The sequence below is a fragment of the Carassius gibelio genome, chromosome A3 (assembly GCF_023724105.1).
Source record: "Carassius gibelio isolate Cgi1373 ecotype wild population from Czech Republic chromosome A3, carGib1.2-hapl.c, whole genome shotgun sequence".
NCBI lineage: Eukaryota > Metazoa > Chordata > Actinopteri > Cypriniformes > Cyprinidae > Carassius > Carassius gibelio.
In genome coordinates this window covers 9,300,615-9,321,001 of record NC_068373.1, presented here as the reverse complement: position 1 = coordinate 9,321,001, position 20,387 = coordinate 9,300,615, and the positions used below count along the sequence as shown (strand labels likewise).

The 20,387-nt window shown below is 36.5% G+C and overlaps 2 protein-coding genes across 3 annotated transcripts; both read left to right on the top strand.

Moving 5' to 3' along the window:
• The first annotated feature begins 3 nt into the window (after positions 1–3).
• Positions 4–4,679, top strand: LOC127945182 (major facilitator superfamily domain-containing protein 6-like). Of its 2 annotated transcripts, none has more exons than XM_052541793.1 (2): positions 4–239; positions 1,635–4,679. In XM_052541793.1, the coding sequence occupies exon 2, from the start codon at positions 1,658–1,660 to the stop codon at positions 3,287–3,289; it is 1,632 nt and encodes a 543-aa protein (XP_052397753.1). In that variant the 5' UTR covers positions 4–239; positions 1,635–1,657; the 3' UTR covers positions 3,290–4,679. The 2 variants fall into 2 exon arrangements, with proteins under 2 accessions (XP_052397753.1, XP_052397761.1); XM_052541801.1 differs by having other exon boundaries at positions 92–282.
• A 1,857-nt stretch (positions 4,680–6,536) lies between these two features.
• On the top strand, positions 6,537–20,081 carry LOC127945335 (bMERB domain-containing protein 1). The gene is made up of 6 exons (XM_052541837.1): positions 6,537–6,769; positions 13,167–13,290; positions 15,187–15,260; positions 16,428–16,542; positions 17,843–17,913; positions 18,761–20,081. Exons 1-6 carry the CDS (start codon positions 6,691–6,693, stop codon positions 18,877–18,879), a joined length of 582 nt encoding a protein of 193 aa, XP_052397797.1. The 5' UTR covers positions 6,537–6,690; the 3' UTR covers positions 18,880–20,081.
• The last annotated feature ends 306 nt before the right edge of the window (positions 20,082–20,387 follow it).

The following is a 20,387-nucleotide window of genomic DNA, read 5'->3' as shown; positions in this document are numbered from 1 at the left end:
TGCTTGTTGTATACTGTAAGTTCATCCTCTCAGCAAAAGGTGGCGCTGTAAACTCAAAGAATAGAGTTTTTTTTTTTTTTTTTTCTGAGCGCTGAGTTCGTCCAGTGGTTGTTTGTCAAGAGAAGGAAAACTTGTTACACCTCACCTGGATACCGAGTGGACATGAAAAGCCAAAGAAAAGTTTAATCGACAATATTCTGTCAAGCAAACCATGAGTTTACGGATGCGATAGATCTCAGGTAAACAGCAGACGCTCAGCAATCTGGTGACGTGTTACAACAGGTGCGCGATGATGCCAACTTACCTGTTACTGAGAGTTTGTCGTGTAGGCTACTTGCAGGTGTTAATACGTCTGTCTTTTCCCCCAGTTTAACGATTTACAAGAAACTGTACAGAAAAAATCTGCTGAAACTGCTTGTTGGAAGTCATTCAGGTTTCATTTTGTGAAATTGCAATACACTGACTGCACGCTCTCTTCCGAAGTTTTCTAAATAGATAATTTTAATATGCTCTCAAGTGATGTTTCGTTTTCTAGAAATGTCCTGTTTTAGGAAATCATGGTGAGAGGATGTGTAGATATGATTTAAACGCGGTTTGCTGCACACAGTTTTGCTCCATATGGAGCCTGTTATGTTGTGTGTTGCAATCTACAATGATGACGTCATGGTACTCTACGAAACCCTTCGAAGTATTTTCCCGTTAGTAATAGAAAATGAAATAATTTCTAGTCAAAAAGTATCATTTACTGTAGTACTGTTTATTTTATATGTATTTATTAATATTGTATATACCTATTTAATTTCACATATGCAGATATAATTCATATTTATAGTATTTATTTAATATTTAATTGAAGGTAAATAATAGCATGCAACTGAAAGTCTAAACAGGGGTGTCAGACTGCAGATTTTACCTTCAACCCTAATTAAACACACGTCCTTCAGGCTTATTTAAAAACCACATGCTATGTGTGTTGGAGCAGGCTTGGGCTTTGGCCCTCCAGGATATGAGTGTGACACCCCTGGTCTAAAATAACACCTCTAAGAATGGAACAAAAATTCTACAAATTCCACAAAATGTCCCATGGTACTACCATAATAATATATATATATATATATTAGGGATGCACGATATTGGATTTTGGCCGATATTCGATATGCCGATATTTTCTAAATAATTTTGGCCGATGCCGATACCGATATCGATATATATATACAAATATATACTGATAAATTTAAACTTTAATTTTACTGAAGAGAAATCCATGTATCTCTTCTGTACTGATTCTACCATAAATTTATTATTTTACAAATGTAGACAGACATTCACATCTGAAAAACAGGTAAATTATTTCACTTGGAGAATATCGGTTTGGCTCATCGGCAGAAATATTCATATCGGCCGATACCGATAATGGTCATTTTAAGCTTTTATCGGCCGATACCGATGTTGTGCCGATATTATCGTGCATCCCTAATATATATTATATATAAATTAAAAAATATATATATTTTTTTTTTTTTTGGACAAACTTATTTTTTTACATTTATCGTCTTATGCAACCCATTTCGTCATTGTTCTCCAAACTTATATTTTTTCCCATTAAATGTTTTCTTTTTCTTTAAACCACACAGAGCGCTAACTGAAGTCTACAAACATGGTGAAGAATGGAGCAATGCAGAAGAGCAAGCAGTGGAATGTGAGGAGAGCTGTCTGGCTGGCGGCCATTTTTCATTTCCTCCATTCCTGTGGATCTGGTTGCCTCCTCCCCTTCCTGACCCTCTACTTCCGGCACCTGGGTCTCAGCGCCTCCATGATCGGAATCATCATGGCCTCCAAGCACCTGCTGGCCTTGGTGTGGCGCCCGTTGTCTAGCTTCCTCGCCAGGCAGTACGACAAACGGCGGACGGTCATAGTGGGCTCTCTGCTCAGCTCGGCATTGGTGGTCTTGACTCTTCTGCTCTTTCCGTCCACAGGAATCCAAGCTGAAAGTGGACGGTGTAACACTAGTCAACCCGATGCTGATCCTACCACCATACTAGAGTGGACGACGGATCCATCGCAATCAAACGCTACTGTTTACTCAATAAACCAAACATCTGTAAGTACCGAACCCCCTGTCGAAGTTACCATGCTTGTAAGCTCCAACTGGACAGCAAGAGGCCTGAGGTCTTTGAAGAAGCCTCAACAGGAAGAAGACCCTCACACAGAGTTCCTGGGAAGCCTGAAAGTTATGGATGCCCAGCATCAAATGTTCTTTCTAGTTCTCATTGTGATGGGTGTGTGGGAGTTCATGGCCGCCCCGTTGGAATGGACAGCTGATGATGGACTCTACGAATACTTGGATTTCGTAGACGCCACCGACCACCATAATGGCATGAAGGTCTGGAAGCAGCTTGGAGCTGCTTTCGGCAACTGTGCAGTTGGAGTTCTTGTAACCAGCCTGTTTTGTCTTGCAGGAACTACGGTGGAGTTTTACTCCTACACTATATTCATGATCCTAACCGTGCCTACAGCCGCCCTGCTTCCAATCTACCTCCGCAAGCGTGAGCGACCAACTAGTACAGGCTTTAAGGCACTACAATTGGTTTATGGGAACTCGCAGGCGATACTTTGTGCAGTCACTGTTATTCTGATGGGCATGGTGAACTCAGCCGTGTCAGATTTCCTCTTATGGCACATGCAGGACTGCGGTGCCACGGAAATCCACATGGGCATCTCTTTAGCCTTGGCGCACTTGAGCCAAGCTAGCTTTGCTCCAATCGCTGGTCATGTCTCCCGGTTTCTGAAGTACCACGGTTGGTTACTAGTCCTCGCTGTTGTTGGTTTAGCCCTGCAGTGTCTTTACTACTCCTTTCTGTGGGGCCCGTGGGCCGTGATACCCGCTCAACTGCTGGCAGGCTTCAGCTCCGGCGCCCTCTGGTGGTCCATAACATCACAGAGCGAAGACATCGCTACTCCCGGCACTGAAAAGACCATTATAAAGCTGTTTGAAGTACTTTCTCTGGAGCTGGGAGCAACGTTTGGCAGTCTGGCGGCTGGGTTTGTGGTGCAAAAGTTTGGCGTCCGAGTGCTTTTCCAAGGCACCGCGGTCATTCTGGGTTTGTGGAGTAGCGCTGTTGCCGTACTCAAGTGGAAGATTCCTCGGCAGCGCCGGATAAACTACTCACGGCTGCTGGCCACTGACACCGAGATGAGCGAGTCGGAGTCAGATCAGGAGAAAGACTGGCTTGAGACGGCTATGGAAGACACTCTGGGCAATAACAAGTGGACCATAAATAAGTCTTAATCAATGGAAGGAAATAAGTGACTTGTTAACAGTCGGCAAATAAAAAAACTAAGAGCGAGATCTCACTAATACTGTTCAGTATCTGCAATTAATATTTTTTTTTTACTCCTACTCTGTATTTCTGTCATGTTTTCCAATGTAAATATCTAAAAAAAGGAACAATTAAATGAATATGTATTTACTTGAGAAGTATAATGACATAAACAAGGACACGAGTCTTGTTTTCTAAGAAAATGTACGACACGAAAAATGATTCAATATCTTATGTCCTTATAGTTCTTGAGAAATTAAGTCTTGTTTTCTGATAAAAATTATCAAAATGAATTACGTTTATGTGTATAACAAGAAAACAAATTTCTCTCTCAATGGGTTCAGAAGAATAACTTCATTCATATGGAAAACAATATTAATATTCTTCCCTCATTGACACCACATTAATGACTTAATATCTTAACATCTCAAGTCATTTTCCTTCTCAAGTAAATGCGTCTTGATTTAGTTTTGAATTTTTAGTTTTGGAAAGCAAGAATAATTTTTTTTTTTTTTTTTTTTTGCAGTCCATAAGGGAATTTTCTCATTCATCTTTATCATAATAACATACATCATGAATGAAGTTACAGTATATCAATCTATAACTCTCTCATGTCAGATACATTTTTATTTGGGATTATTTAAAGCTTTGAGAGGAGAATTATAGCTCAGATTACCAATAGGATATGTGAATATCCTAAAATGTAAATCATGTTTTGTGTGTGAAGATCTGTTGTTTTAACAGTTCAGCTCTTGTATAAACTGAAGGGGTGGAGATGAACTAATCTTTTTTTGTTTCCTCTTTGCCAAACAGCAATAATCACGTGAGCAAATAGTGTCTATTGTTTCCTCTTCACACCCTTTCATTATCACTTTGCAGATATGTGTGATCTGAAGCTAAGCCTCAGTTACACGTTATGCAGAAACCGTTTTATTTATTGTGCACGAGGCACTCACGTTCTCCACAATTAGGGTTCACTTGAACAAGATAATCATAATGAAAGTGTATTGCTTCTAGTTTAAGGGATTGTGAACGAGATGTTTGACTTCGAAATTGAGTTTGCCAAACCTGTTTTGAGTGGGGGAAAATGTTCCCAGACTTGTTCTTGAGTAAATGTTCTTGTACAGCTGGTCTACAGAGAGTAGAGCAGTGTATTTGAGACTGATAACTTTTTTTTTTTTAAGGAAATGAAGGATGGGGATAAATATTAATGTTAAAAAAAAACATCTATTAAATGATTATTTCCTGGCGTTTGTCATTTTGTCTAAATGTCTTGATAAGCTTTGTCCAATGTAAGGTTTACTTTGACCCAGCTTGAATAATTTCATGGCATTATGTAAATAAATCAGTGAATGCAAACTTTCCATGTTAACATTTCGTGGCATAGCAGTGTGTCAGTGTTGATGTTGTTTCTTTAAAGCTCAAGCATTGACACCAGGGTCAGACCGCTTAGCTAAAAGTGCTCTCTCCTCAAAGGGTTAATCTGTCAATGCAACGGGTAAGATATTACACTTCCTCAAGATGAAACCCAACCCATGCACACAAATCTTTTCTGTAGGCCGCATTCACAGTTGCAACCGTTATGTTTAACTTTTATGTCCTGACCGTTGACTGAGATAAACCACTTGTTTTACAGTCCAAATTAATTTAAGCATATGCTTATGTTATTATCACAGAGGAAAGGCTGTAACAAAAGTTTATAAGAATTTGTGAAGGGACTGTGTTACATTGTATAGCCTTAAAGTGTTTTCTAATTAAACGATGCATTCATATTAAATTAATGTATGGCTTTTATTTGTATTTTTTATTTTATTTTATGTAATTATGACCGCTGACCCAAAGACTGAGAGTGATTCATGTTTCAAGTCAAGTACAAGCCTTAAGTTACTTTGGTTAGATTTACGAGTTTTTACTTTCCACATTGATCATCTTCAACAGAAAACATCCCAACAAAATATGTAAGCATTTAATTTATATACTTTTACATAAATTTGTGATTGTACTAATTATTGCTATAAATGTTAAATTATAGATTTTTTTTTTTTATTCAATTAGCATTTTAATACCAGGATCCAATTTATATATGCGCGTATTTGATTATGTATTTATTTTGCGCATTTGTTGTATATTATTTAGCTGTCATTATGACCAAAAGTTCTGACAGTTGTCAATTACAAGTTTTTAAGCACCTGAAATCAAAAAGTGACCTTATTACTTTTTAAATATATATACAATATGCAAATGTGTTTAATGGCACATATTTAGCACATGTTATAAACTTAAACGGTGAACTCTATACAAAAATGTTTGAGACATGTGTCATAAGTGAGGCGCATTTGATCCGTTATTCACATGGTGGCGCCGGGGCCGGGCCAAGGCATAGGCGGTATAGGCAAATGCTAAGGGCGCCACTCATCCATAGGGGCGCCAGAATGAGTGAACGAGTGAATATTTTTGGCAGTTATTTTTACCTTAAACTTAATGTTAGCAGTTGTTCTGAGTTCTGAGTCCCCAGACTGTGATTTTGTACAATCATGTCAGTTTTAAGACGCATTTTTTATTATCACTTTTTTATTAATGTTTTACTTTGTGCAGTTTTGGGGGGATACAGTACAGGCCAAAAGTTTGGAAACATTACTATTTTTAATGTTTTTGAAAGAAGTTTCTTCTGCTCATCAAGCCTGCATTTATTTGATCAAAAATACAGAAAAAATGTAATATTGTGATATATTATTACAATTTAAAATAATTTGTTTTCAATTTATTATACTTTAAATTATTATTTATTTCTGTGATGCAAAGCTGAATTTTCAGCATCATTACTCCATTCTTCAGTGTCACATGTGACATCCAGTCTATCACATGATCCTTTAGAAATCATTCTAATATGATGATTTATTATGAGTGTTGGAAACAGTTCTGCTGTAATGTGTGTGTGTGTGTGTGTGTGTGTGTGTGTGTGTATATGTATGTATGTATATATATATATATATATATATATATATATATATGCTAAATCATGAACACAATGACAGGGTGAAATGGGCTGTGATGCATGGGGCGCCAGGTAAAATCTTGCCTAGGGCAGCAAATTGGTCAGGGCCAGCCCTGGGTGGCGCTTTCAGGTAATGGAGAATCCTCTTGTTGAGCATCACTATAATGCATCACACACTCACTCACTCTCGCGCACCACTGTGAGCAATGTGCATCACTCACTCACTCGCGCGCGCGCGCATCACTGTGTGCATCACAGAGGACATGGAGTTAAAATCCTCCCTCGGTCAAACTGCGCTCTGATTCACCGCGCCGGCCGAAGAGCAGACACACCTGCTCCAGCTCAAACTTGAGGTGTGTTGTGGAGCTTGAAAGCATGGAGAAAGGGCGCAGCACCCCGAAACTCTACGGGTCCCTGGATCAAACCGAGCTCTGCGCAGACACGGGCAAACAAGGTGAGAATGTGATGATCAAATTCATCTAACTCTGCGTTCAGGAAGCTGTTTGAGTGCTTTCTCGAGACAGACTTCAGTTTAACGTGTGGATGAAAGACGTTACTCTTGCATTGATTCTGCAGTTCTCTTTATCATCGTCAAGTAGTTTAGAAATGAAGTGATTTATAGTTTCGCTAATTCAGTCCATAGTTACAGAAAGCTATACGTGCAACGTATGTGAAGGTCTATGCGAATAAAATTAATTGTATTTGAGAGTGCAACTGACGCGTTTCTATGCATATAAATAGACAAATTGGATCAGTTTTTATAAGTAGGTCTAACTGTTCGAAACAAATCTGAAACACACAGTACACTGTTAAAAACAAAGCTGTTTCAAAAGGTTCTTTACAGCGATGCCATAGAAGAACCATTCAGTCAAGGTTCTTTAAAGAACCATAGGTTTCTTATCTACCTTTTTATAACCTGAAGAAGCTTCTTTCGCCACAAAGAACCTTCAAATATTAATTTGTTAATTTGTAAATTGAAGCCTGGTAAAGAAACTTAATAGTTGTCAGTTTGGCAGTAAGTTATTCCTTAAATGTTCCTTCTCACTTAAGTTGTAATGGAGACAACAGACTCGTGATCTTCTGGTACTTTCAAGGATTACAGGTTGGTTATATTGGAGCTTAATTTGTTTACTCAAGGTGTGTTGAGTTAATTTAACTAAAGAGCATGAGATTATCAGTGATGGAGGATTTAAGTGATCATGCACCCAAGAATGTAAAATTATTGCAAACCCAAATAACTTTCTTGTGTGAAACACAACAGGAAACGTTTTGAAGAATTATTGTCTATTTTTCAGACTGAGGCATTCAAACAAAAAAAAATTTAATTAAAAAAAGATACAAAAAGTGGTACATGCAACTCTTCCACTGTAAAAAAACAACAACAAAAAAACAAGCCAAAAATGTATTCCAGTTATATGCCAGTCACGGAGTTGAACTTATGAACCGAGCAGATTTGTATCTCGAGGCACAATATGCCAAAGGCGTTCAGTTTGGATCATGCAATTCAGTTCTCCACATGACAATGTGCTGCAAACAGCTGTGCCAATGATTTTTATGCAAAGTGACTGAGGAAATTAAAAACTGTCTTTATGGTTCAGCTTTTCTGCATGGCATGACTGTATATCTCAGTAAATTGAATAAGAGAAGTCAGAGGAGGTTAACCGGTCTGTGTACGAGTCTGTTAAAGGCTTTCAGTTTAATTTAATGTGGTCTGTGAAGTCTCAATTGTTAGCCAAACTGTTGTGCACATCTTATGTAATGATTACAGGAATAGTTTGCAGATAAATGAAGGTTTGCTGAAATCTGCTCACCCTTAGGCCATCTAAGATGTAGATGAGTTTGTTTTGATTTGGAGAAATGTAGTACAGTATAAATCACTTGCTCACCAATAGATCCTTTGCAGTGAATGGGTGCCGTCAGAATAAGAGTCCATACCACTCCAGTCCATCAGTTAACATCTTTTGAAAAGCTGCATCTTAAGAAACAAATCCATTGAGACATTTTATACTTAAAACCATTGCCAAATAAATAACCATCCGCTACAGAAGAGTTTTGACTTTACAGCTGAAAAACCTCTGATCAAATCTGAAATGTGCTTTCTAGACAAGATGGTTTCAGAGCAAAGCCTGGTCTCTAACCCATATTAAAGAGTTCACAGTTCACAGGCACTTCTCATTAAATCTGGACAGAATCTGCCTAGAAAAGTGTAAGCAACTCCTCCAATCCTTTGGCACAATGATCGGACTAGAATAAGTTATTTGGATGCAGTGCCATTAATGGTTGTAGGTTCACCTTTCAGAAAAAACAAATACAAGTAAAGATGTAAAAAGAGCTGTATTGCTCATGTCTCGTGGGTTTTTTTGCTGGATAACAAGGCTGCAGTGCATGTTTCGTAGTACTTTGATGCTAGTACTTTTAAATTATATCTAAACTCTAAGGGTTGGTTTCAGTGTAATAGCATAAATAATGACAAACGTGTTTTCTGATCACTCCCTTTCTTCAGTGCCGGCAGCTCTGATAAACTGTGATCTAATGCTGTGTGTGTGTGTGTGTGTGTCTCCAGGCTTTGTGATTGAAACTGTGAAGACTGATTGACACTGTGAGATCGTGTGAGATCCCAACGCCTCTTCTGTTCCAACAGGAATGACGTAGATTTACACCAGGTTTAAGGGATTCTCAAGCGTAGGAGATGTGCCAACCTGATCTGTTATCGTCACATTAATGTCCACCTACTATCATCATCATTTATAATATAATGTTCACATGTTTATTTTTTTATTTATTTTTTTGGGCTATAGTACAGATGCTAGTAGAAGACCAACTTAGACCAGCATGAATTTTGATGATGGTTCATTGCTCATGTAGAAAATTTTCAATAATATTTTGCACACACACACATATTGTACGTTTCAGAACACTGACCAGACCACATCAGAGTATCCCATAATGCTGCTCTTGATTTATTAACCCTGTTTTCCAGCCGTTTGTTTTCCCTTGGTGGACGTGGTTTGTTTAGATGTCTTTTCTCACTGACACCAGGCAATTAAAAGCCAATATGTGCTCAGCGCTCGGAGGTGACTCATAGCTTATAGGGTTTCTGAGGGCAGAGAGAGAGAGAGATGGAGGGATAAAAGATGTACCTTATATCAGAACAATGTTTTCGCATACATCCTGAGAAGGTGTCAGTGTCATCCACCAGTAGAAACACAGATAGCACCGTCTGTAAGCCAGTGAACTGACTTGGGTTTTCTGTTAATCGCTAGATATGAAGTTTAACCCCTTAAAGACGCTGTGTGATGCACCTTTAAATAGGTGACTCTTTTTCCTGTTTTCATCTCTGTTCCAAACCAACTTGTTTTCTACTCTGTCCATAAAATGTCATTAGTTGTATCTAAAACTGTTTATTTTCTATAAGCTAATAAATGTTCACTATCTTTCAAAAGTTTGGGGTTAGTACGTTTCGATAAGAAAGTAATACAAATGAACAATTAAACAACAGTTTTCACAAACATATTAACACAGCACAACTGACTTCAAAACTGATGATGATAAGAAGAAGAAATGTTCCCTAAGCAGCAAATCCGCTTATTAAAATGATTTCTGAAGGACCGTGTGACACTGAAGACTGGAGCTATGATGCTTAAATTGTAATAATATTTACAATATTACTGTTTTTACTGTATGTGTGATCGAATAAATGCAACCTTGGTGAGCAGAAGAGACTTCTTTCAAAAACATTAAAAAAAAAATCTTACATACACAGAACTTTTGAACAATATATATGTGAACACACCCAATTTATTCTGTGTGTGTGAAAACATGTCGGCTTTTATGCGATTGTATTAACCACCCCCCCCCCCCCCCCCCCCATTATTCATTATTAGAACACAGGGAAATATGCATCACAACACTGCACTATTTTCCCCCAACACCTCACGCATATTTACTTTTTATTTGTTACTGTTAGAATACATTTTACACTGTGCCCCCCTCGACCCCAGTTTGAAAATCCCTGCTCACATTGTATTCCTTTGTTCTGTATCTCGGTGAGTCACAAATCAAATAATATCACACTGACCTTTTGAGAAGTAAATCTGTTCAAGATCAAACATAAATCAGGTTTTTCCACTATGTCAGAGAGATATTGTTCATAGAGGACTCTATGATAAATCATGATAACCTGATAACTATCGGCTATATAACAGCAGACTCCTTTAATTAACTGGTGCTTACACATGCTCTTTTTAAGCTGTACTAAAAAATAAAAAAAAATCACAGTTACAGTAATATTCCTTTAACACAGTTTTCTTTTTCTGATTTAGTATTTCAAACAAGCACATCATTGAAAAATACTGAACAACCCCAAGAGACACTTACATATTACATCCATCTATCTATCTATCTATCTATCTATCTATCTATCTATCTATCTATCTATCTATCTATCTATCTATCTATCTATCTATCTATATATATATATATATATATATATATATATATATATATATATATATATATATATATATATATATATATATATATATTATATATACGACGTTAATTAGTTGTTTGTTGTTAATGACGTCAAATTTTTTAACGCATTCCACGCATGCGCAGTGTGACAAATTATTCAGGTCAGGAAAGTTTCGTCGATCTCTGAATTCTCAAAAACAGCGGCGAGCGCCGCGACGAAAACACCGAAGAAGCTTAAGGTTTTACCCCAGTTACTCTCAAATACATTCATGCCAAGCTCGATAAACAGAGACGACTTTGGTAGTTGATACGCTGGAGCTTCTTCTTCCTGTTATAGCGTCCTGTGTTTCACACTGCGCATGCGCAAAACGCCTATATATGCATTTTTACTTGGTTTTATTCTCACTTGAAGCCTTCAGAACGTGAAAATATCGATCCTAAAGTATTGTGGCAGAGCAAATGAACACCTCCCAAAAACAAGAGTGCCCAGAGTGCTGCTTATGTGATGGTGGAGCATGTTTGTGTTTCTGAGTTCATTCTTTCCAGTTTCTCTATGCATAATTTCATAGATATGTGGCTGTATTTAACCACTGGTTCACCTAAAACTCTTACACTATCTGTAGTTAAATGGCATGGTTTGATATAGTGCTCAGGTCAATTTGATCTAAGTAAATGTTAAACTTTTGAAATTCAGAAAAAAAGAACCACATATTGATGAATCAATACATGAATATAATGAATCTGCATCCTGTTATTTATCTTTTGGTATGCATTTCAGAAAAAAAAATGGTTAGGATTCAGGTGTAATTGCAAATAGTGATTAATCATGATTAATCCACTGAAAATGCTGATTAATTTGATTAAAAATTGTAATCATTTGACAGCCCTAATATATATATATATATATATATATATATATATATATATATATATATATATATATATATATCATAGATATATATTGTTATGATAGGCATTATAGGAATTTGTAGTATCGTTCCAATCAAGATTACATAATTCATATTTATTTTCATTTTTTTTCTTAATATGCATAGGTGTAAAATAAGTTAAATGCTGTGTGTGTGTGTGTGTGTGTGTGTGTGTGTTTGTGTGTGTGTGTGTGTGTGTTTGCTTTTCACCAAGGATCGCGGTGGCTTTAACCTGAATGCTACTGTATTTTGGGGTCAATCCCATTGTTTTGAATCCAGTTCAATAACTGTGTAAAACTGAAGGCCCAGGTTGTTGCCATAGAGACAGAATTTAGTTTATGAGGCATTGCAGTTGTTGGACGCATCATAGGAAAAGCCAAATGAGTCATCGGAGGATTCGGACTGCCTCGCTTTTTAGGGCGCAAAGAATTCTGCTGTTTTTCACAAGAGTAAAGGCTGAAATGCAGACATCGAATTGAGAAGTGGATTAAAAAATAAATCAAATAATCCACAAATGGAATATTGGCGGAACCTTGTTTTATCTTGCTGTTTGGACAGAGTTACTTGAAGGAGTAGTTCACCCAAAAATAAAACTGTACCGTTACTCACTCTCAGGCTGTCCAAGATGTAGATGAGTTTGTTTCTTCTTCTGAGCAGATTCGGAGAAATTTTGCATTACATCATTTGCCCACCAATCGATCCTCTGCAGTGAATGGGTGCCGTCAGTCCAAACAACTGTTAAAAACATCACAATAGTCCAAAAACTCTAATTTTGTATCAACTATAGCTAGACAAACTTACAAAGCAAATTCTAAACAGTAACAGTTTTTAATGTTTAATATGAAATTTGGAGCATTTCAGTTTTATTAGTATCTGATTCCTCAGATGCCTGTATACACAGCCAAGTAATCATACATGTGTGTATACAGAGCTCTGACTCTCTGAATCAGTGCTACATGCAGTAAAAGAAAGATGTTGGTCTGTCACAGACTGACCAGAAGATTGTCACCCACCCTCGGATTCATGCAGAGTTCAGAAATAATCACACGAGCCCAATTAGCCCAGCGACGAGCATCATACACAACACACTCCTCAGCTTCAGCCTGCTTTGACACCGGGACGCTTGTTAGCTGATTCGAGATTAGAGAAGCCCTGCTTCTGTAGAAATGTGTGATCATGCTGTAATTATTTTTATCTTCAAGGGGAAGACAACAAACTGGGAAAACAGTATAAAACAAAGTTTGGTCAAAGTTTGCTTGTCTATTTCTCTTGGATACTGACATGCATATCCTAAAAAAAAAACTAATTTGTTTCCTCTTTAACTGGTTTATTTGCTATTTTTCTTGTTTAAGTCACTTAATTTTGATATTTTTTTCAGGAAACAAGACTTCATATCTTAAGTAATTGTGCTTGTCAAGTCAGTGTGTCTTCGTGTGTTCTTCCTCACAGCTGAAGAGGATGTGGTGTCCATGGCTGACTCCACCATCACTGTGGAGGACATCGAGGGAGAGCTGTTCAAAATCGAGAGGATAAAGGACGCGTTGGTCCGGAAAGAGTCTGAGCTCAGATATATGTGAGTTTTACAGTGGTGTTGTTGTTGTTTTTGGATCATGATAGGACCTGAGATGTCTCTTTTACATTCTAGGTTGAAGGAAAAGGTCACCCAAACATGAACATTTGCAGAAATTTCAAGCCACCCAAGATCTAGATGATTTAGTTTTTTTCATTGCAACAGATTTGGAGAAATTTAGCATAACATCACTTGCTAACCAATGGATCCTCTGCAGTGAATGGGTGCCGTCAGAATAAGTCCAACAGCTGATAAAAACATCACCATAGTCCACAAGAACCTTACAGGGATGCAACGTGCAACATAGATTAAAAAAAAATAAAAATGTATCAGTCTGTGCGCTAAATAAATGTATTAGAGTGCTTGCGATACAGTAACATCACATGGTTTCATATCACAAAATGAAGCAGAAATCAAGCTATTTTATAGTATTCTATACAGTGATAAAAGTCAATTAACACTGCATTAAAAAAATATTTTATTCCTATAAAAATACCTGAGATGCCTTGAAGAACACATATAAACCATATATCGTCACAATCATATGTTTATTGTATTGATGTTTTGGTAAAGCGTCTCTATTCGCATTTTATTCAGCGGCAGCAATAACTAGATGATTTTGTCCATATAAGGGATTTCCTGAAAGGTCACAAGTTCTGTAACTTCTGTGATGCGCTCATTGAGTTTACGTGAGAGGGTGCAAATGAACCAGACTTTACATTACAGGATGTGCGTTCTCACACATTCTCACAATTCTTTTTCTCTCGGTGGGTTTATAAGATTTCTTGACAAAATTTAAGAAATGACTGTCAAAGATTTTTTTTTTTTTTTTACCATAATAATGTAATATTTTATAATAAAACCTAGACATGATTGATAGTTACAGGCCCCCGCATGTTAACAAGTCAACCGGCAATATAATAATTGTTATATTTATTCTTAAATACTCTGTGTCGTATAGTGAAACAATTTTATTACAATAGTAATATTTCTTCTTTTGTTAATTTTTTTACAAAGTAATAATATCAGAACATTAATGTCCTGTTTAAGTGATGGACTGTACTACTTGTGGTTGTTTTTAGAGATGGTGATGAGGATGAGGACAATTCAAACTTATTATATGGAAATAAAACAGCATGGATATTCTGCAAAATGTTCATTTTTGCATGAGCTGTGCCTTCAAAAAAATATACAGAGAGCATGTCACCTTGACTGCCATTCCTCGTTTTTTCTATTTTAATAACAGTTTGAACACAAATGATGTGTAGCCAGCATCAGTGCAGAGATACAGGCCTAGATGAGATAAGAGCATGGGGAAATTGTTGAGGACATTCACTGATAAAATGATTCACTGCATTTCTTTACAACAATAGCGATGGGAGTCTGTCAGAAGCCCTGCAAGTGAGCTTCGTCTGTTGTGGCAGTAATATGTGTCTGCCCGACCTGAACATTAACTGCTAATGTATGTGTCTGCCTTTCTATTTGTGTGTGTACGACAGGAATGTGAATACTATCTAGCAAAACACATTATTTGTTATTTCATTTCTGAACAGAGACTACTTTGGCATCAACCAGTAAAATCTGTTTTCAATAAAGCTGTGGTGTATTCACATTTACCTGGCTAACAAAATGAACATTTAGTTATGAAAAACATAACGGGGATTTCGGAATGTTCAAAGCGTCCATTTTTTTATAATGTTTAAACATGTTTTTTCTCGGTTGTCGGAATGTTCAAGGAATGTTCCGTTTTATCCTTTTGTGATCGTTATGGGATTGTGACTTTTGAATGTTTTCTGAACATTCTGTAACAATTAGTAACTATGCTATACAAACATCCAACTAAAGCATGTCAGAAAAATGAACCATGAACGATGTGTACTTTTTTTTTTCATTCTTCAGGATGGACGACATCCAGCTGTGTAAGGAGATCACAAGACTCAAAAAAGAGCTCCAGAAATTAGTTTCCATCCCGGGTATGTTCACCAAAAATGCTGCACCAGAATATTAAGCATTAATATCGTGCTGTTGCATTTAGCCTATATTTCAGTGGTGAAGAACATCTGCTTTTTTTATTTTTTTGGTTCACAGGAAGAAATTCCTGAATTTTTAATTTTTTCCATTCCATTTTAAAATATAATCAAATAGAAAACAGTTTTAAATTGTAATATTATTTCACAGTATTTTACTGTATTTTACATATAAAATAAAAATCTTACCAAACCCTGAATTTTTCATAAATGTATTCAACCAACATCTACAAGAGAATCCAAGACAAAAAGGAACTCTTTATCGAGTATTATGCAACTGCTTTTTAATTTCTACATGTTTTTCCAGTTCTCTTTATTAGCATCACTCCTCCTTCTTTCATGTCTTCAGCACATAGTTGTGACATACTTCACTATAGGTCTCCTGTTTCCAAGGAGATGCACGAATGAAGCGTGCGCCACGTTTTGTTTACTGCTGAAACCTCATTTCACAAGTTCATACAAAGCTTGTGCACACAGAAGAGGTTATTTATCCAAACTGGCAGATGATTATACCGTGTGTATCATTCATGAGGGAAACATTCTCGTGCTAGTGATGTCCATTTATTCAGACACCTTCAGGTCCTTTCTGACTCATCTGTCAAATCAGGATTGATGTACTTTGATATTTGATCACATCTATCATCATTTACTCACCTCTTGTTGATCCAATCCAGAATGACTTCCTGTCTTCACAACAAAAGGCAATATTCTATATAGAATTCTTATTTTGAATACAGAAAATACAATGGAAAAAAATGGTGTAGGATTTGCTTTAAAAAAAAAGCTAAGGAACAAATTTCACTTTGAAACTGATTTTAAATTCTACAAATAATTACAAAGAAAACACAAAGTAACACACTGAACTGAACATGATGTTTTTAAGTAGAAAGACTGAAATGACTAATAATTTGTTTGTTCTATCTTAAAAAAAAAACAAAATGTGTAGCATGCATTGATGCTGAAATGCTGCTTGATATTTTTAGATGCATTGACATTTTTTGTGATGCTCTGATTAATTGAAAGTTCAAAAGATCAGTGTTTCTTTGAAATGGATATCTTTTAGTAACAGTATAAATGCCTTTCCTTCCATGTATGCTCTAATGTCCTTTGCAGACAAAGACAAGTCGAATGAGGACAGACAGCGTGAGGAAGAACTTCTTCAGCAGATCCAGAAGCTGGTGGAGACGCGGGACTTTCTAGTGGACGACATGGAGTTTGAGAGGCTCAGGTCGGTTTTAAAGAGCCGTGGGCTTTCAGCGACAGTAACATAGGCCACAGCATAGATTGCCGGCTAACATGCGTGACTGTCGGCCCTAAGAATGTGTTTTGTGTCTCTTGTGGCTGTTCCCTCATCTGTGAAGATACTGCAATCCAATTACCCTCCACTTGAAGCCAAGAGTCCACCCTTACCTCACACACACCTCACATCACACTCTCAGACAGTCCCAGCGGCTCTGATTCAGAGAGACCAGAGAGAATGGTTTGCAAGCAAGAAAGAAATGGAAAAAGAAAAAAGATGTGGTTCTTCGGTGGGTTGGGCTGATTGCCATCTGCCAAGACCTCACGACTGTGTGTGTGTGTGTGTGTGTGTGTGTGTGTGTCTATTCATTGGATAAATGAGCCACTGTCACCCATATAACAAGCAGTTACACAGATGGATAGTGGAGAAAGAGAGAGAAAACCTTGGTTACACACTAAACCAATGTGCTAAGAGCATAATTGAATGTTTGGAGTTTGAGTGTGAATGTTTGGTTAATGCTCAGTGTCTCACTTTACAACTGTTTGCATATGAGTTTGGTTTTACATTTTAGGGACTGAAAAGATTGTAAGATTTTGTTGCAATGGGGAGCAAACAGTAACGGGCTTAGTATACATGCAGAATAATATTGCAAAGAAAATATGTAAATGCAGAAAGCTTAGTGTGATTGTTAGGACAAAAATCAGGATCATTTGCAAAGATTTTGTGTAAAGAGCTTCAAAAATCTGTTTTAATTGATTTCATTGAAGTCTGAGATATATTAAAGCAAGAACAAATTGAGAATGAGATTTAGTTTTATTCACAAATGATGTTGTTATGATATTGTAATGATATATGATAGCTTTTATTGAGTTGATACAGTATACAGTTTATACAGTATATGAATAATAAGTGGCAAAAAAAAAAACTGCTGATATGTGCTTTTGTAAAATGTATACAAAAAAGTATAATTTTATTTAGCTAGGATGAGTTAAATTAATCAATTGATCATGTTTTCAACATTGATGAGCATCAAATCAGCAAATTAGACTGATTTCTGAAGGATTGTGTGACACTGAAGCCTGGAGTAATGATGCTTTACATCACAGGAATAAACTACATTTTACAATATTTCACAACATTACAATTTTACTCTATTGTTGAAAAAAAAAAAGTCAAAAACATAAAAAAGACCCCAATCTTTTGAATGGCATGTGCACATGAAAATGTATCTTGACTTATGTCTGTGTTTGTGTATTTGGCTTCCTGACGCCTGTGATTCTCCACACAGAGAGCGAGAGGAGGACAAAGAGATGGCTGACTTCCTACAGACCAAGATTCCCGACAGAAGCAGCATGAAAAGTATGTGTGTGTTACTGTGGTGCTGGGAGCTCAAGGCCGAGCTCTTAAACCTCTGCTTTTCAGCTGCGAATATACAAATTAACATAATAATACATTTTTTGAGCATCTCCTCAATTGTTTTACTCACTGCCTGCTCAAGTCTAATGAAAATGCAAACTGGAGAAATTAATAAGGAACGTGGTATTGTTGATAAGCGTGAATGTTAATTCTGTTCTCGGGTGTTAAAAAGCTGTCTTTTCTTTTAGTTCAAAACTAATGAGCTAGTTCAGAACCGGAATAAACTGTGCAGAAGTACACGAATGTCACTGAAAGTGGGAAGCTTGGACTGGAAATGAGAGAGAACACAATCAAATACTAATCGCATCCAACTTTATATAAAAAGCTGGGTAACAATATAGTTACATTTTGCAATTTTTCACAAGAGCGTACTGTTTATTTTTTAAAATATGTTTATATAAAAAAAAACATTGGGTTTATTTATTTTTTATTTTTTTTGTATATTTAGTTATTCAATTTCACAATTAATTAAAAAAAACGCAAGTAGAATTGAATTAAACATGACATTTTGAAATAGAAAGACTGAAATCATATTTTCTTGTCAAATGTACTGCAGTTATATTTGTACTATTTACTACTTTGAAACCTTTTTTTTTTTTTTTTTTTTTTTTTTACAGTGCACAAATAATTGCATATCCTTTAATTGGCAACCAAATACTTTCAGCCCAATTATATATGTGTGAATGTTGTGGCATGAACATCCCTCAGCGCTGATGCTCGATAGTGTTCAGAGATGCTTGAGTGTGATTCAGAGAAGGTCACTGCCTTTCTCTCGCTCGCTCTGTTTTAGCTCACAACAAGGACAGGAGAATGACGTCCAGAGCCCAGCAGACCTCGTCTCCTTACGTGACCAAGACCGGTGTCACCCTGCTGAAAGAGTGCTGCGGCTTCACCTGCTCCATCATGTAGATGCTGAATGGAAAACAGCTCGTTCATTAAAACAGATCCGGGACTCAGCACAATCTTTCCAAGCACTCTTTCACACTACATTTCAGAACAGCCGGGAGTGCATGAGCGTCAAACTGATGTTCATATTATGCAGAATTATTGCGTTAACCAAGGAGCCTTCCTTAGAGGTATGCACAGTGTAGCTTTAATTCACTGTTACCTGTAATATTGTTTTATACTATGGAAGTCAATGTGAACCAACAAGTTTTTCTAATGATGGTGTATAATGAAACCACAGAGATTGCCAGAAGGTGTGCTTACTAATTAGGTGAATGTGCACCTTTGCTTCTGACTTCTTCCTTCTTCATCTTCACTTTTAACTACGATGTTGATGAAAGTCGTATAGCTTTGTGGTGCCCAGTTTATCTTGACAGTTTATAAATGCAGTTTTATTTCTATTTGACCCAATTTGAGTTGTTTTTCAATCTGAATAAGGAAATGCCTCTGTCTTTCTCCACTGCCGTGTGCTTTAGTATTGATAACATATCATTTGTATGTATCTACAAATTGTGCACACTACTGTTCAAGAGTTTGGGGGTCAAAAAAACATCAACTTTATTTAGCAAGATGCAACAAATTTATCAAAATATTTACAATGTGATATTTCAAAGACAATTCACAGTTTCTATAAAAGTACAAACAGTTTTCGACTGTTTCTTGAGCAGCAAATCAGCACATCAGACTGATTTCTGAAGGATCATGTGACACTGAAGACTGGAAAATACAGCTTTAATGAATTACAATTTAGATATATATATTCAAATAGAAAATGGCTACTTTAAACTATAATATTTCACGACTGTTTAAATTGTTTTACTGTATTGAAAGAGCTTTGGTGAGCATTCGTTCAAAAACATGAATTAATCAACCGACCCCGAACATCTGAATGGTAGTGCATTTGTGATGCATTGTTTTGACTAAAGTGTTTGTGCAAATAATTAAAAAGTATTTTATCTTAAAAAAAAAAAGAATCCAAATTGTGAAACTGGTGAGAAATGTGCAGCAACAAAATCTTGAAATCTAAAGCTGACAGATAATACTTGACATGTATTATGCTGCTCAGACGTGCAGGGTTTTATTTGTGCTGATGCTTCTAATGTTGTTTTCATGCATCTAAATGATATTTTTCCATTAATGAATATAAAGTTATTCTGATGAATGAACCAGTGCTTCTTTGTCTTTTAGTGGACAGCTAAGAATATCACTGAGTCGTGACATTATCTTTAACAAAACCATGATAATCAAGGTTGCAGATATAATATAAAACATCTCATAGTTCAACATCTTAAGTTTGAAGATAAACATTCACAGACCATTTGTTTGAAAGGTTTGTGCTCATAAAGAGTAATTTCATGTTGATTTCACTTTAGTAACGTCTCTATAACACAACAAAAGTCCCAACAAACCTCCTCCTGAGCAACAGCGGTGCTCTTATTTAATAAACCACGGTCACTGCATGTGTGGCTTTA

Bases quoted from the DNA above. Each gene is read 5' to 3' on its own strand.
- LOC127945182 (XM_052541793.1), top strand. From the start codon at position 1,658: ATGGTGAAGAATGGAGCAATGCAGAAGAGCAAGCAGTGGAATGTGAGG.
- LOC127945335 (XM_052541837.1), top strand. From the start codon at position 6,691: ATGGAGAAAGGGCGCAGCACCCCGAAACTCTACGGGTCCCTGGATCAA. The intron at 13,291-15,186 runs GTGAGTTTTACA...TTCATTCTTCAG, and splicing joins GAGTCTGAGCTCAGATATAT to GATGGACGACATCCAGCTGT. The intron at 15,261-16,427 runs GTATGTTCACCA...TGTCCTTTGCAG, and splicing joins GAAATTAGTTTCCATCCCGG to ACAAAGACAAGTCGAATGAG.